Source organism: Phacochoerus africanus, chromosome 13 (assembly GCF_016906955.1).
Source record: "Phacochoerus africanus isolate WHEZ1 chromosome 13, ROS_Pafr_v1, whole genome shotgun sequence".
NCBI classification, from domain to species: Eukaryota; Metazoa; Chordata; class Mammalia; order Artiodactyla; family Suidae; genus Phacochoerus; species Phacochoerus africanus.
In genome coordinates, this window is record NC_062556.1 from 12,259,082 (window position 1) to 12,275,914 (window position 16,833).

At 43.9% G+C, this 16,833-nt stretch overlaps 1 protein-coding gene across 1 annotated transcript in view; it reads right to left on the reverse strand.

Moving 5' to 3' along the window:
- The window catches only part of SOHLH2 (spermatogenesis and oogenesis specific basic helix-loop-helix 2), a 106,650-nt gene that overhangs the window by 36,897 nt on the left and 52,920 nt on the right, over positions 1 to 16,833 (reverse strand). Inside the window, 3 exon segments of the mRNA XM_047755809.1 lie at positions 5,435 to 5,649; positions 15,374 to 15,579; positions 15,650 to 15,774. Coding sequence (XP_047611765.1) covers positions 5,435 to 5,649; positions 15,374 to 15,579; positions 15,650 to 15,774 — 546 coding nt within the window.

The following is a 16,833-nucleotide window of genomic DNA, read 5'->3' on the forward strand; positions in this document are numbered from 1 at the left end:
TCACTGTGCAGGAACTCCAGCAATCAATAGAGTTCCCAGAATGCAACCCTCTGGTCTAGAGCTCCCTTCTCATTCACATCTGGTACAATCAATAAGCTAAAAGTTTCTAGTTTCCAGGATCACCAAAAAAGATCCTCTAATGAATGAATACTCCTTCAAACAAAACTAAGCAACACCAAATCACCACAAAATTTTCCTTTATCCACCCCAACAGATCCCACCTCTTTCATGTACCAAAACCCCAAACTGCAGGTTCTGAGACCTTATGAGCACGTGCTCAGCTGAAGTCTCCTGGGTTTAAAAATTCACAGTTCTCTGGGGAGCAATTTATTTCTCCTCATGTTTTACAGAATACACTGTTTAAAGGCCATGACGGTTCCTGAGACTATACTTCACACACGAGACTGGATAATGAAATTCCTACATCTTTCTCCATGTGCTCCAGCACTGGAGGCCGCCCTAAGCTCAAATGGCAGCAGTGCCCATCCTTAGCCCTGCCCCATCCCCTAGTCTGGTCCCTGGTAGCTGGGGGGCGGGGGGAGGGGGGAACAAAAGAGCATATAAAAGTGCTTTGAGATGAATTGTACACTCTGATGATCAAAGAACCTCAGGAAAGCCCTGGCTGGCCTCTGAAATCTATCATCTAATAAGAGGACCAAAAGGTTTTAAAAGTCCCTATGAAGCCAGGGGAATTTCTAAATACACTTCCTTTATACCACAAGGACTTCAAAGGACAGAAGCTGGTATCATCTGGGGATTTCAGCCTTCCTGAGTACTGCTACCCATTATGCTACCTGTGAGCCCAACAGAGCCAGACTAAGCTGGTGTGGGTTATTTGGGACTGGCAGCAAATAATATCCTTTATTAATTACTTAATTAATTACAAACTTTTTTCTTTTAGTGAGAAAATTGAGTTTTACTATAAATATGAAAACAGTAAATTCACCTGCTACTAACAGTGCACCTGTGGAGTTCCCGAGTGGCTCAGCAGGTTAAGTACCCAGCACGGTCTGCAGTGGCTTGGGTCACTGCTGTGGTGTGGGTTGCATCCCTGGCCCTGGAACTTCCACATGCTCTTGGGGGCAGCCACAAAAATAAACAAATAAATAAGGCACCTGCGATAAAATGCAGCAATTGTGAATTTATTCTGGTCGATAGTGAAGGCTGGTGTGCCCTGCCTCCAGCACGTTTTTTGTTAGAAGAGTTTCAGGCACGACCCTCCCAAGTCAGGTTCTCTACGTGACGCGATGCTAGGAAGGATAAACATCTTGGTCCTCAGTTCCTATTTACTGAACGATGTTTTCAGTAAGACCACCGGGACGTTTTGCTGTTATAGCGTTTACTGTCAAGTGTTCCAGTCATGCAAACTGGCTCATCAGATGTACTGAGCTGCAGAGTGAAGCCAAGGATGTTGTGGAATTGGGGACATAGCAGAACAACGTGTTAGATCCCTGTGGCTCGCGAGATTGGGTTTTTTTCTTTTTAATGGCCTCACCCATGGCACATGGAAATTCTCAGCCTAGGGATCAAACCCAAACCTCTACAGTGACCCAAGCCATTGCAGTCAGATTCTTTGGTTTGTTTGTCTTTTTAGGGCTGCAACCACAGCATATGGAGGTCCACAGGCTGGGGGTCAAATCGAAGCTGTAGCTGCCATCTCACTCCACAGCTCATGGCAACACTGGATCCTTAACCCACTGAGCGAGGCCAGAGATGGAACCCGCAGCTAGCTGGGTTCATTAACCACTGACCCATGCTGGAAACTCCAAGCAGTCAGATCCTTAACCCACTGCAGCACAGCAGCAACTCTAAGCCTGGGTTTTCTTAGTGAAGTAATAAGTTAGCCGATCAGACATTGGAACCGACACGGAAAGAAAAAAAGAAATCAGATTCAAACTTGATTTGCAGACTGAGCAGATGGAACCACATTCTGGATTCATTTCCTATCACTGAACTGCTCCAAGCTCATGAGAATCCCAGGGTTTGAAGAACTGCAGCAACATTTCACGCAATAGAAAATCACAACGCCAGACAGGGTCTGTACACTGTGGATGAGTTTGAAACGCACTCTAATGTTCTGTATGACGAAGTGTCAAGATGCATCTGAATTATAAGTATCTGCCCTTTGACTGTGGCTCAATTCTGAGAACTGATCTAAGCCAAGGGTCAAATACTCCTGGAATTCTTGCACCAAGCATATGAATCCTAAAACCATCTTAAAATATTTTACCACTGGGTGGTATGTGAGTTTGTCTGGCTCAATAAAAATGTATTCATGAAATTATATCAAATTAGGGAGTTCTACTAGCGATGTCAACCTATAATGGAGACATGCCGTAATTCTCAACAACATCAGGCTATAAAGTATCATTATTTTTACGAATGCCTAAAACTGATTAATGATAAGCTCCAATCTGAAACCACAGTTCTTTTGTAAGAATAAATTTTAAAATCTTTTTTAAGGAGATTGCTTACATTTTACCCTAAAATAAGCTTAGTATAACTAGCAGACTATACTTCATTCTTTTTTTTTTTTTTGGTCTTTTCATCTTTTCTAGGGCTGCTCCCGCGGCATATGGAGGTTCCCAGGCTAGGGGTCTGCAACCTCAAGGTTCCTAGTCAGATTCGTTAACTGCTGAGCCACGACAGGAACTCCTCATTCTTATTTTCAATAGAAATTCACTATATATACATAAAACAAGTGCTCTGATACTGAAAATAAATGTGGACCTCTTTTATTCTATAGTAAGTTCTTCATTCACTGGCAGGACACATAAATTCCACAAAGAGAGAAGACTAAGGTAAATACTTGTATATTTTCCTGAACCTATCCAGATTTTGAGATATTACAGAACCACAGCAAAGATCTAAGAGGGAAAAATCTAAAATACAACATACAAAACTAAGGCAAGATTCTTCATCTTGACTTAGTCATTAAATGTTAGCCAAAACTCAAAATATAGACTGCTCTAGGAAAGGTAAAGGTTTAAAATACCTCATAAATGGGTAGTGTTTTTATGACTCATTGTACTAAGAAAAATCATAGCCTCAAAATATAAACATGCTCCACAGGGTTTAAATAATTCATAAGGCATAAACTCATAACGGCTTGAAGGCAAGAAAGGGAATTTTAGCCTCTGAGGCCAGCATCACAAAAGGCAACGCTTCTACAGAGAAAGCTTTGTCACTTCTGCAGGAACACAGAAGCTAGAACACACCATCGGCCCTAGAACGGCATTTCTCCCATTGGTCTGCACTCACCCGCCCACACCTAGAGCAAGGGATTGAATACCTGCTGTTATCCAAGACTGATACTGGACACTGGAAACTGTGTAATGAGACCAAAAAAGGAAAGAAAGAAAAGAGAACCACATCCAGGTGTATTCCACAAATTACCCTTTTTCTCTTTTCTAACAAATGCTTTCTACAGCAAAACAACGGAAGCCCCATATGCGTGTGTGAACATGTAGTTTCTTCATCTACCGTGTGTCTGCCAGCTCAGGTTAAGCCACGTTATTCCGAGCAAGAGGGGCAGCTGTGGGGAGAATCCAGAGGCGAGTGGATCAGACGGAGGTTCTCACCTCCATCCTCCCCGCTTTTCCTAACTGTGACTGGACCGAAAGCGTGGTTACTGAACAAGACCCCAGTTGTCTCCTGTTCAAGACCTGGCCTCGATCAGGAGCACACACAAGGCTTTACCACATCTGGAGAAGCTCGGCTGTGATTCTACTCTCGTAGTAGAGAGAGATCAGGCACACGGGCTTGCTCAGGGTTCTTACAAAACGACGTGGTGAGTTTATGCTAAGATTGCCGTCTATGGGATCTCGGAGGTGGAAAAAGGGCTTCGATACAGACGCCAAATAGTTACGGGCCTTTAGAAAGACCATGAAGAGAAGGGTAAAGAGGTCTAGTCTGAGTTTTGTGAAAACAAGCCCCGTGGTCTCAGGCACGTCACTTGGGCCTCAGGTTTGTGACCTGCCAAGCAGGGAGGACGAAGGCCTGCTCTACCGCCCTCGTGCGGCTGCTGCCAAATGTAACCACTCCATATATGAGACCTTATTAGGAGCCTGCACCGAGAGGCACCCTACAGGAGTTTTTCAAGAGAGTATTAATAAAACAGGCGCATCTTCAGAAGGGAGACGGTTCACGACATATTTTAGAAGTGAAATCCACTTTCAGTAGTTTTCCTGGTTTGTCTAGAGTTCATATTCCCAGGAGAAACCCAAAGAAATGCAGAAGACCAAATGTCCTAAGCGGCGTACTGCCTGCCTGTCTGTCTGTCTGTCTCGGACAAGGAGTGCAGCGGCTCCGGCTTCTTCCCAGTCCCACCTTTACCTTCCCCTGACGTAATACGCTTGCTCTTTTTATTCTGGGATCACAATATTGCTCTGAACTTCCTCCTTTCATCTAGAAAGCCCTTCCACAATTATAAGAAGTCTGTCTTTTTTTCTTTTTTTTGTCTTTTTGTCTTTGAGGGCTGCACCCTTGGCACACGGAGGTTCCCAGGTTAGGTGTCGAATTGGAGCTGTAGCCGCCAGCCTACACCACAGCCACAAAAACACCAGACCCGAGCCACATCTGTGACCTACACCAAAGCTCATGGTAACACCAGATCCTCAAGCCACTGAGTGAGGCCAGGGATCGAACCTGAGTCCTCATGGATGCTAGTCGGGTCCATGAACCACTGAGCCACAACGGGAACTCCCATAAAAAGTCTTTCTATATTCCAATATTATCTACAATTACCCTTCATCAAGTCCTTTTATAGAAGGGAAATACATTCGATCTCCCCTAGCCCTGTCTAAAATCATCCTAAATGGCTCAAAACCCTATATTAATCAGGCAAGAAAGAACCTACTTCCACTACTAGACTCAAGATCTCCAGAGCTGAGGGGCTCAAATAGAAGTAGAGCTTCTATGGAACTACTGGATGGAACAAGAACCATGGATGTGCAGTGACCAGGTCTCAGCGGGTCCAGAGAGCCTCGTGGCTCCTTCACACGAGGACGTCTCTTAAAACAGACCCGTTCAGCCCACAGCTATCATGACACAGACCTACGAGTGCTCACCAGCTTCAGCATCAGCTGTAACAATGAATGAGCTCTGAAAAGACAGGCCATTGTAATGAGATGGTTATTAAAAAAGGATTCTCCATGGAATTAAGGGAAGCATCACATACCAAATACATTTCTATGACCAATTAATTCTTACATCCTCACCCACACCTCTTACTTTTTAAGTTAAAATGATTATTCTTATAACCGTATGTCAAACTGGCAGTAAAAACAAAGACATAGATGGAGATTCTGCCCTTGAACACATCCCTCATCTTAAACATGGAAGTAGAAAGAGTATCATTTTTTAAAGGATTTTTAAAAGTAGGCTTTAATAAAAACTCTTCTAAAGGTAAAGTGTCGAGATTTTTGGAGGTTACCTAATTAGTCTGACAGCTTCCAGCTCTTCGGCAGTTGGTAAAGCAGTTAACTTCAGGAAAACCATGTTGAACGTGCAATTATCCACCAGCGCTGCTGCCTTGTGCACATCGCTAATGGTGACGGTGACTTTGGCGATGCTTGAAAAGAATTTCTGTACGATGCTAGCCAGGCACTGAACGGCGACATCGCCAACTAATAAGAGGTCTATCTTTGCCTGAAAGAGAAGGAAAGAAGCAGAAGCACCACACACTTAACATCTGGGCATAGGGAACATGCCATGTGTGAGAAGATGAAATAAATAAAAGTTAGAAATGACCAATGTTGACCGCACAGTCGGACTGAATGGTCAACTATAAACGCACCTCAAGGGCAGGAACCATTCATCTCATGTCCTCAGAACCTAAGTGAGTGAATGGATCTGAAAGTGATGCTTTTTTTTTTTTTTTTTTAAGTTTTACCTACTGCAGTTTCCCTGCAAGTTTCTTTCTCATTCTCATTCTATGAACAGTAGGTAGGATGCTTATGGCCCAGTTTCCGAATCACCCATCCTGCTGGTCAACCAACCTGTTCCCTGATGAGAGCACCAAGCTGAGAACTCTCCCACACGATTTATTTTGATGAAACACACATTCCAGAGCACTGTGAAAGATTACATCCCCTGATCCTAAGAAATAATCAAATCAAGTCCTTTCTTTGAACACACGTTATTCAAATCCCAACATCAGGAACCAAAAGATCCTTTATTTCCATTTGGGGATACGTTTAAGCACATTCGATGACAACAAACATATAACTTCCATTTGCCTCTTTTGTTTTATTTCCTTCAGCTATTGAACACAGTCCACTGAAAATGCCAAAGGATAGCATTATTGAACAAGCTAAACTTCTCTTAGCAGTTTCAAATGCCATATATATGTATGCATGTATGGATGGATGGGTGTCAGCATGGGGGTTTCACTCTGCTCTATTTGCTCTACTCCTGGTTAACAGCACTGTAATTACTAGCTCTTTATCTTTTATATTTGCTAGAGCATGTGGTTCCTTCCTTGCCTTTTTTTTTTTTTTTTTTTGTCTTTCTAGGGCCTCACCTGCGGCATATGGAGGTTCCTAGGCTAGGGGTCGAATCGGAGCTATAGCTGCTGGCCTAACACCACATCAGAGCAAAGCCAGATCCAAGCCGCATGTGTGACCTACATCACAGCTCACGGCAACACCGGATCCTTAACCCACTAAACGTGGCCAGGGACTGAACCTGTGTCCTCATGGATACTAGTCAGATTCGTTTCTGCTGAGCCACAAAAGGAACTCCCCCTCCTTGCTATTTTTCAGTTTGGTTCTTAGATATTTTCCCACACTGCCTCTTCTGATAGAATTTTATCATCAGCTTGTCAAGTTCCACAAGGAACCCTGTTAAAACTTTGATTATGGTTGCATTTATTTTAAAGATTAATTAGGGAATATCACCATGGTATTAAATCTCCCTATTTATGAAGTATGACTCTGAAAAATCAGATCTTTTTATGTCATTAAGTTTTATAGTTACCTTCATATAAATGTTGCTTGTGTCTTCACACAATGAGTCCTAGATTTTTCAAAATTTCAAGATTTTGTGAAGGGGATATCTTTTCTCACTACATTTTCTGATTGATTATAACTGACATAGAGAAGCGCTATTGATTTCTGTACCAGGAATGTGCTTCAAGTATTTTATGGCACTCTTCATTTAGTTCCAATACTTTTTAATTGATTCTTCTGCATTTACTAAACAGGTAATCATACAGTTTTCAAAAATGACATTTTTGCCCAGAATTTATGCCTTTCACTCACTAATCTTAAAGCACTGCCCAGGACAGTCAAAACAATGGTAAATGTGAAATGAACATTCTTGCCTTGTTCCTGACTTTAGTGGGAATATTTCAAATGTTTTTAGCACTGCATATGAAACTGAAGGCTTCTGGTTAATACCTTTTATTGAGTTAAAGACATCTCTCTCTATATGGAGGCCAAGAATTTTAACTCAGATATGGGTGTTAAAATTTACCAAATGTTTTTTAGTGTCAACATGATCTTATTTTCCCTTTCCTTTAGTCTGGTCAGGAGTGAATTACATTGATAAATTTCCTAATGTCAGGCTATCACTGCATTACTAGGATAAGCCTATATGAATAGATTCAGTTCATTTTATTTTAGATTTTTTTCATCTATGTTCGTAAGTAAAACTGGATCAATGTTGCTTTACTGTACTGTCTTACCTGGTTTGGGTATCAGGGTTATGATAGCTTTAAAGAAATAGAAAAGTTTCAAGGTTATTCTATGGTCTTATATATTTTATAAAATAAATTATCGGCTTTTTGAGGTTCAGGCAAAACTTATCCGAAATCTGGGCCTGGAACCATCTATAGAGGTAGGTTTAAAACTAATTCTTACAGTTCTGTAATGCTTACTAGTAAATTTAAATGTTCTACCTTCCCTTAAGTGAATTTTGTTCACATATATTTTAAAAAACCCATTTATCTTTTCCTTTTAATTTTTGTTATTATTATTTTTTGTCTTTCTCTCTTTTTAGGACCACACCCACGGCACCCACCAGGTCTCTCAGGCTAGAGGTCCAATCGGAGCTGTAGCCTCCAGCCTACACCAGGGCCACACCATCGCGGGATCTGAGCCACATCTACGACCTAGACCACAGCTCATGGCAACACCGGATCCTTAACCCACTGAGCGAGGCCAGGGATGGAACCTGTGTCCCCATGGATGCCACTCAGGTTCCTTAACCACTGAGTCATGATGGGAACTCCCCATTTATCTTTTCCAGTGTATTAATTTTTAAATGTATATAATATTTACTACAATATTGATTTCATCTTGCTTTCTAATTAGAGGTCAACTTATAATTAATTTTTTCTATCTTCTTTTTCTGGTAATGCTTTACTAGAGACTATAGAAATGTGTGGTCTAAAATGCGGTCATTTAAATTTATGTTGATTAACATTAAAGTGTGGGAGTTCCCACTGAGACTCAGTGGTAACAAACCCGACTGGTATCCATGAGGACTCGGGTTCCATCCCTGGCCCAGCTCTGCATAGCTGTGAGCTCTGGCGTAGGTTGCAGACGCAGCTCAGATCCTGCATTGCTGTGGCTGTGGTGTAGGCCAGGAGCTACAGCTCCAACTCAACCCTTAGCCTGGGAATTTCCATATGCCTCAGGTGCAGTCCTGAAAAGACAAAAAATATAAAATAAAAAAAAATAAAGTGTGAAATTCAGTTCAGTTACGCTAGCCATATTTTAAGTGCTCACAATCCACATACGGCAAGTGGCTACCATTTCAGCATGATTATACAGCATTTTCATCATTGCAGATAGTTCTACTGAATGTAGAAGTCAGATTCGTTTTCGCTGTGCCACAATGGGAAGTCTGAAAAGTAACGACATCTTTTCTTAGATGTTTAATGTAAGTTTTAGATTAAAATGGAAATATAAACTGAAATTATATTGTGAAGGAACATGAACACAATGCATATCAAAATCTGTAGGGTACAAGTCCCATTTGGATGATTAAAAAAAAAGACAAAAAAAGGCAAAAAACAAGATGTTACTTTTCAAGAGAATACTGGGGCTTTTTTGGCTCTTGATTAGTTGTTCATTTCTTACTTCAGTGCATTGTCAACAGTGGGTGTGCCCTACACAACTTCTACCTTTTTTTTTGTCTTTTATCTGTTGTTGTTGTTGTTGTTGCTATTTCTTGGGCGGCTCCCTCGGCATATGGAGATTCCCAGGCTAGGGGTCGAATCGGAGCTGTAGCCACCAGCCTGCGCCAGAGCCACAGCAACGCGGGATCCGAGCCGCGTCTGCAACCTACACCACAGCTCACGGCAACGCCGGATCGTTAACCCACTGAGCAAGGGCAGGGACCGAACCCACAACCTCATGGTTCCTAGTCGGATTCGTTAACCACTGCGCCACGACGGTAACTCCACTTCTACTTTTTAGAATTGGTTGATATTTTCTTTGTGGCTTAACATAGTCAATTTTTAATGTTCCATAGATAACTTGAAAAGAATGTGTATTTTCCACTGGGCATATATTCTCCATGCAGCTTTTAGACTGAACTTGTTCACTGCTTTCTTACTTGCTTTAAGCCTACTTCATCTTTCATTTTATGAGACAGATGTGTTAAAAATATTCACTAATTATGGTTTGTCAATTTATCAATTTCTCTAACTATAGACTCTATTTCTGACTATGGATTAGGTATATAAAGTTTCATGACAATTACACCTATTCATATAAATACATAACTATAATATTTAATATATGCTATATCATGATCTATATGTTTATACAGTATATATTAATATCATATATTGATAACGATATAGAAAGGAAACTTTATATATAAAATATACCTCTGTCCTTTTTAAAGCTTTCATCTGACTTTTTTTCAGATATAGAGCACTTAGTTTTTTATATCCTTTTATTTTGAAATTTTCTGTGTCATTTTGATTTTGTATGTATGAATTTTGTAAATAACACATATTTGAATTTTTAGGGTTTTTCCCCACAATCTGATATTTCAGTCTTCAATGCAGAAATTTAAGTAATTAATTACGTTAATGGCATGACCTAATGAACATTAACGCATATCATCAATGTAATTAATTAACCAGTATTAATTATGAAACAAAAGGGCAATGGTCTTATTCCCTTCATTACTGCGTTTCTTTTTTCCCATGCCTCTGTTAGGGTAATCAAATTTTCCTTTTTCCCTCCTGCTGCTCCTACACTTTGGGAAGTAAACCCTTTATGTATGTTCTTTAAGCAACACTAGGGCTCACAATTTAGTGCTAGTTTTATGGTCAAAATACTCCTACAGTCAAAATTTCTTTGTCTCTGAACTTTGACGATATTGGGCCATTTTCTTCTCTCCTTCTGCTTTGTTCTTCTTTTGGTGCTTTTCTCTCAGGCTGTGGATTCTGATAGTTTCCTAGGACGTGTCTGGGAATGGATCTCGGCCTACCTGGCACTCAGTGGACCTTCGGCCTGGGAAATTTCCTTCTATTATTTATTTGATTATTTCCTCCTCTCTGGTCTATTTGGTCTATTTTCAAGATTTTCCTTGAAAATCTTCTATTAGATGCTGGACATCCTAAATGAATCCTTTACGTTCTCCAGTTCTAAGAGACTTCTTGAAGTTTATTGTTCATGTCACTAGCCAGGCTTCAGCCCTAAAGGTTTTTACAATGCATTAACTTAATACGAATTGCTCATTTCTAAGATTTTTTTTCCTCTCTTTTGGTAATTTATCATAACCCACTATTTTTAGGATGACATCCTCTCTGAAGATACCAATTAGAAATTTTAAAAATTATTTCTATCCCCTTAATAATCTGTCCCTGAAATAGGTGGCTGGCGATCCTGTTATCCAAACATAAGTATGAATAAAGGACTAAGTCAAAGCATGTGAGCAGTTTCCCCTGAGGTTGGGGTGGTCTGCTCTTTCAGTCGCTGTTTCTTTTAAAGGGATCACAATCTATGGGCGTGGTGTGGGAGCCGGGGGGACTGTGGAAGCAAAGGCTGGAGAGCAAAGAGGCTGGGACTAGCTATTTGTCAAAAAAAAAAAAAAAAGGCAGACTTTACTCTGCAAACCATGTGCTTTGGTGCATTTCCCTCCTGGGCAGAGCTGCCTTCCCTTTAATTCTTGTCGGATGTCGAGGTCTGGAAATTACTTCCAGGAGCCCGGCTTCCAAGTACAGCTCTTTTTCTTTGGAAAGAACAGCTCCTAGACTGACCCCTCAGTGAAAACCTGGTTGCTCTAGCCGTAGTAGCCATGAGCTGGGAGAGGCCGGGGGTAAAGCAACCCAGGGCCGCGCTGGCCCGGGCACTGCGCGGGCAGCTAAGGCTTTAGCAGGGGCGCCCTCAGGTCCGTTTCAGCTTTGTTTCCGCTAACATTCTGCCTGGACGATCGCCAGGATTTTTGTATCTCCGCATTTCTTCTCCATGTTTTTTAAGCTGTTTTTTCTCCTCTAGTTTTACTGGCAGTTTGACCCCATCTGCTTTCTAACTTTCAAGCTTTCCCGGGGATTTATTTTGTAATATTCAGAGAGAGCTGCTTTGTTCAAACCCAGATCCCATTGGGAACTACATACTGTACTCGGTTGTAATATGTCTCCTTGGACTTTTAGTTTAGAATACCCCCCTTTTTTTCTTTTCAATGATATTTACTTGCCGAAGGTTAAGAATCTCCTGCCACGGACACAGGTGTGCCTACTCATCACCCCGCGCCAACCCCACTCACTGGGCCCGCCCCATTTTAAACAGCAGAATTCTAACGCCTCAGCTTGGCTTCTCTCATGGCCTAAGAGCCACCCTGTCACCAGCCTCATCTCCTTCCACATTCTAAGAAGACCTTGTAACACTTTCAAATGAGCTTTTGAAACCTGGAATTTCTGCAGTCGAGAGGATCAGGTCCCTTCGAAAGTGTTTCCTTTTCATTCTCAGTGGTACCTTGGGAGCAGGTGGGACTCTAAGCCATCGTGATGCTCTGGAGTGGAGGCCGTTTGGGAATCTCCACTACGGCACAGGATTTCTTCTGTACCATTACATTCCCTTGGGAGCCAAATAGCAGGCACTGAAACAGTCATTAACAAGTGGCCGTAAAAGGACTGAGTCTATTTTTGTTTTGTAAAACCAGGTTAACTGAAGCAACCTATGCATGTCCAAAAATAACCTACCTGCTACAGATGGGGTGATCATTTAATTTACCTTCCAAACTGAAACACTTGAGAATGAAAGGGGTATAATAATTCATAACAGTATTAATTATTAATATTTAGTATTAGTAATACTAAAAAACCACATATAAACCGGGATGTCCTGGACTTTGAGTCATTTGTGGACCTTTCTACCAGAAAGGTTTATTTTCTTTTTCCTTTAAAACCCAGCACGTTTATGCATCTGCTTAAATTGCTTGATGTTAAATATGCTTGATGTGTGTGCTGTCCTCTCCACCACACACATTCCCCCGGGAGCCTCCCTCCCCCAGGGCAGACGGTGCTGGGAATTCAAAGTGAACAGACAAACTCTCTGCCCTCAGGGGGCTTACATGCTTACATTTTAGGAATCTTTTTTTTTTTCTTCTTTTTTGGCTGATAAGAAAGCATGGCTTTCAATCCTTGGAGCACAGGGAAAACAGTGTAGGAGCCTCAGTCGTACCAAAGCTCCTGCTGATCCTTTTTTTTTTAACAGCTTGGCGCAGTGGGAAGAGGGCAAAGGCTTTTGAGGTGCGTGGGACAGCTTCTGCTGCCTCCTTCAGCCACTTATTTCTGTGATCCTCATCTGGGGAGTAATAATACTTATATCCCAAGACCGTACACTGCCCTGTAGGTGGTCGTTATTGCCATGTGTAGGCCGAACTGCAAGGACCATGTGTCCACGCCAGGCAGGGAACCCGCCCTAAGCCAGAGTGCTCCCTGCATTACCAAGCCCCCCACCAGGCCTGGGGAAACAGGGCCTACTGAGGAGCAAAGGAAAGTTATGAACAACAGGCATGAGCTGCTAACTCGAACCCTTGCCGAGCTGGCACCTGGCGCCTCTATTCCCCGCAGAGGCCTAGTTCCCAAATTCTCCCAAGTCTCACAGATAGTGTCCTGCAGCAAATCAAGAGCTGGGCTCGGAGGGGAGAATTCAGGTTCTGGGGAGTGGGGTGAAACTGAGAGGAGGTGGAAGGAGACCCAGAGGGGCGTGGGGATGCGGCAGGGCAGCAGCACTGCGTCTAAAGCCTCCAGTGCTTGAAACCAGACACAGGGCTCAGGGCAGAAACGAGGCAGCTCTCGAAAGAACCGATTTGCTCTCCTGCCAAAGGCTTCCTTCCCTGTCCTACAAAATCAGCACCAGAGCACACCAGGAGTGCTCCTAATCAGACAATCAGAACACCGCCCTAGTCCACCATCCCCAACGCCAATTAACTGAATAGCTTCTAATCAACCTAAATTTGAATATTTATACAGTTAAAAATATCTTGTTGATGGTGTAACATGAGCACAGGTGATGAGAAGGAGCCACTCATAAGAATAAAAGGAAAATGACTAAAACTCTCCAGCACATTCACCTCTGGAAAGCTGCGTTTAAGTCCCTCTAAGATTTTCACCTGTGATCATCTCGACTTGAATCTATGCTAGACTACATTTGGTGGAAATTCGTTCCTATTTGAATGGCTTACTGCACCTTTAAAAAAAAACTAAATAAAACCAATTTCATCGTGAGGGACTGGAAAATTCAAAAACTCTAAAGAGAAAGTAAAAGGCATCTGTAATTCCACCACTCAGGGATAAACACTACTACACCTTGCTGGGGATCTGTTGAGTGTGGACAGTTTTTACCAGGCGATGTCATCGTCACCAAGGCTCTTTAGCCACCCCGTTGGATTTCTGAGGTCAAAAATCTCAGGTAACACGCAGGGCGCTCCTGTCTGCCATTTTTTCAGCACTGGATTTCCATTTGCAATCTGTGGCGGGCTAAACCCTTAATTAGTAACGGCAGGTGCTGCTGCGCTTGAAGCAAATCCCTCCTACAGTTTAGTGAGCTGTTATTCACGTCACTCTTATCACCGCGAGCAGTGCTGACAATCACGGCAGCAGCTACACAGGCTGATGCCCTCACGGGGCGTTGCTGCCTCCAGTTTCCCCAGGAGTCAGGGGGTTTAAGCAGCTCTATCTGGAGAAACTGAGCAAGCTGCTCTTCTGTGGCAAACAAAAGGTTCTGCTGGGGCTTCAGACTCTCGAGGGTGGGACGCCGTCATTATTTATGTACTACTCAATCACCAGACATTTTATTCAGCTGTTCCATTTTGTACAGCTTTGCCTAATCCTACAGCACAAATGACTGTTTTTTCCTTGGAGTTTAAATAAGGGCCACCATTTTGAAATAATTATAAAGCCTCTTAAACTTCGTCCACGTTAGTGGTAGTAATTGGTTCAGACAGCTTGTGAGGGAGGCGATGTAAGGATACATTCTCGGGGGCACCGTCTCACACTTCCTAGGGAACTACTCAGGAGCAAGCCAACACCAGCTTGTCTTTCTGGGGTTGATGGGCTTTAGGGTTCCTTCCTAGTGGGCTGCTAACATCTTTCATTTTTATCTAAAACGGTCACAAAAAAGGACTCTGTGCTTCTGTCAACGGGTTGATAAATCAGCTGTCTCCAAGAGGCCAGTGGGCTTTCTGATTCCAAGGCGGGTGGGACGAGGTGTAAAGAGGGCGCATCGGCTTTCCCGCCAAAGGGCGACGGTTTTCTACACGCGTCTGCCCGCTCGGCTGTCAGGACGGGAAGGGCCGTGCCAGGACCCTGCGGGAAACAAGGTCGCCAGGCCAGTTCGCAAAGTGAAGAAACGAACGCCGAATTGTGTCGACAAGAAAGCCGACGATCAACTTTCCCACATTCGATGTGCTGAATAAACGTTCCTATATTCAAACTGAAGCGTGCGAGATCAACTTTCCCACATGCAGACTAAAACCAACATTGTCTTCCCGCTTTACCTGGCTACCAGCCCGCATACCGAACCCACGACGTCTCGCTCCGAGGTCGCCCCACCAAGGTTCGGGGGTGGGAAGACGAGCCTGGGTGAGGCGAACGTCAAGAGCTGGAGGGGCTGACTTGACACAGTCCAGTCCCCTTCCCTGCTGGGCCTGGGCCCCTGGGGTGCCTAGCGCGTCCCCCACCTTGACCCGGGCAGGCGCCCGGCGGGGGGCCCCCAGGAGCGGGGGCGGGGGGGGGGCCGCCTGGGCGGCGGCAGGGCTGGCTCGCGCCCCGCAGTGGCCCCAGGCGGTGCCTGCACCGAGCAGGTGAGCGCCCGGCCCGCCCCCGCCTCCCGACCGGGTCCCCGCGCCGCCCCGCGCCGTTATAAACGCAGCTGCCTCCCCTTCCTCCTCCGCCGCCTCTTACCTGCCCAGGAGTTAGGCCGAGGTTCGGGCAGACAATTGAGGCCGCCATGGCCCGTTGCCCACGTGCGGGTCCCGGGGCAGCCGTGCCGCGGGAGGAGCTCGGCAGCCCACCCGCCGCGTCCGCGGTCCGCCCGGCGCAAATGGCTCCGAGCCCGCAGCGGAGGGGCGCGCACCCCCGGCCCGCCCTTAAAGTGGCCCTGCCGCCTGCTGCTCAGAGGGTCTCTGCAGGACCCGGGTCGGGGGAGGAAAGGGGGGACTTCCGGGGGAGGGTACCCGCGGGAAAGAGATGGGCCGCCCACGGTGCCCTGCAGGTCCTTGGGGGAGACCCCGTCATTGGCACGCTGCCCAACCAAAGTTCCAGTCTGTGCGCAGCCCAGATCGCGTCTAGAACTGACACACCGCCTGCAAAGAGGGCTTGTCTAAAAAGTCTTCAGAGTGTCTTTTGGGCATGCTTTCAAGTTTAAATATTAGAAATTAGCTAATTAGCTTTTTTTGCTTTTTGGTTTTTTTTTTCAAAGACAAACTTGAGAGAATAGGGAAGGCGAGGGCTGTTAAGGTGCTTCCCTTCCGAACTACTAAGAAATTAAAAATTTTATAAGGGTTTCATTTTGTTCTGTGAGTCCATCAATACTGTCCATTTTCTCATGCGAAAAAGTCAGCAGGTGGACTGCTGCTGTGTAACCCACTTTGTTCAGTTTGCTATTATTTCTTTGCCATCTAACGCGTGCCAGGGTCTGTAGGGGATCCTTCCTGCTTTACTACTGTTCTTGATTCCTTCGGTTGCCCAAAGATGTTGGGGTGATGGGGTGATGGTATCTTATGGTATTTGTCACTTTGGATTTGCCTAGACTCTTGATCTTACTTGAACACATAATAAATACATGCTCTACTTGAACCACCATCTCTGATCTCTGGGCAAGCCTCCTGTTTCCTGAGCAGGTGGCAGCGGGTTGATTTAGATCATGACAGCATGCAAAAATATTACAGTGGTTGTCTAAACTTTTCATGGGAAGAAAAGCGAAAATAAATTTCTGGTGTGCTTATTCTGCATTATCTTCAGAAGTAAATGCACACATTTTAACAGATATGAATTTTGGCTCTTTATCGCTTTTCCATCTAATCAGGAGCTGAGTGTCTGGCTAAATGTCTGTGAAGCAGTTAAGTTTTGCTCAACAATATCAGCAGAGGTGAAGTCACGGCCAGGCACAGGGATGGGTGTGAATTGAGGCAGTTTAGAGTATTTCCCCTATATGGTAATCAGGTTTGCATTGACCTAAAGGCCTAGATTAGCAAGTCTGATGCGGATAGTGACAAAGACATTGTGGAAACTGACAGACTCATTGCTTTTAAATTTGAGTGGATCATGCCCCTAATTTTATGTGAGAGGAAGTAATTCCTGTGTTAGAGGAAGCAGGAAGATAATAGAGCTCTTCAGTATTGAGCATATAAGATTCCAAGCTC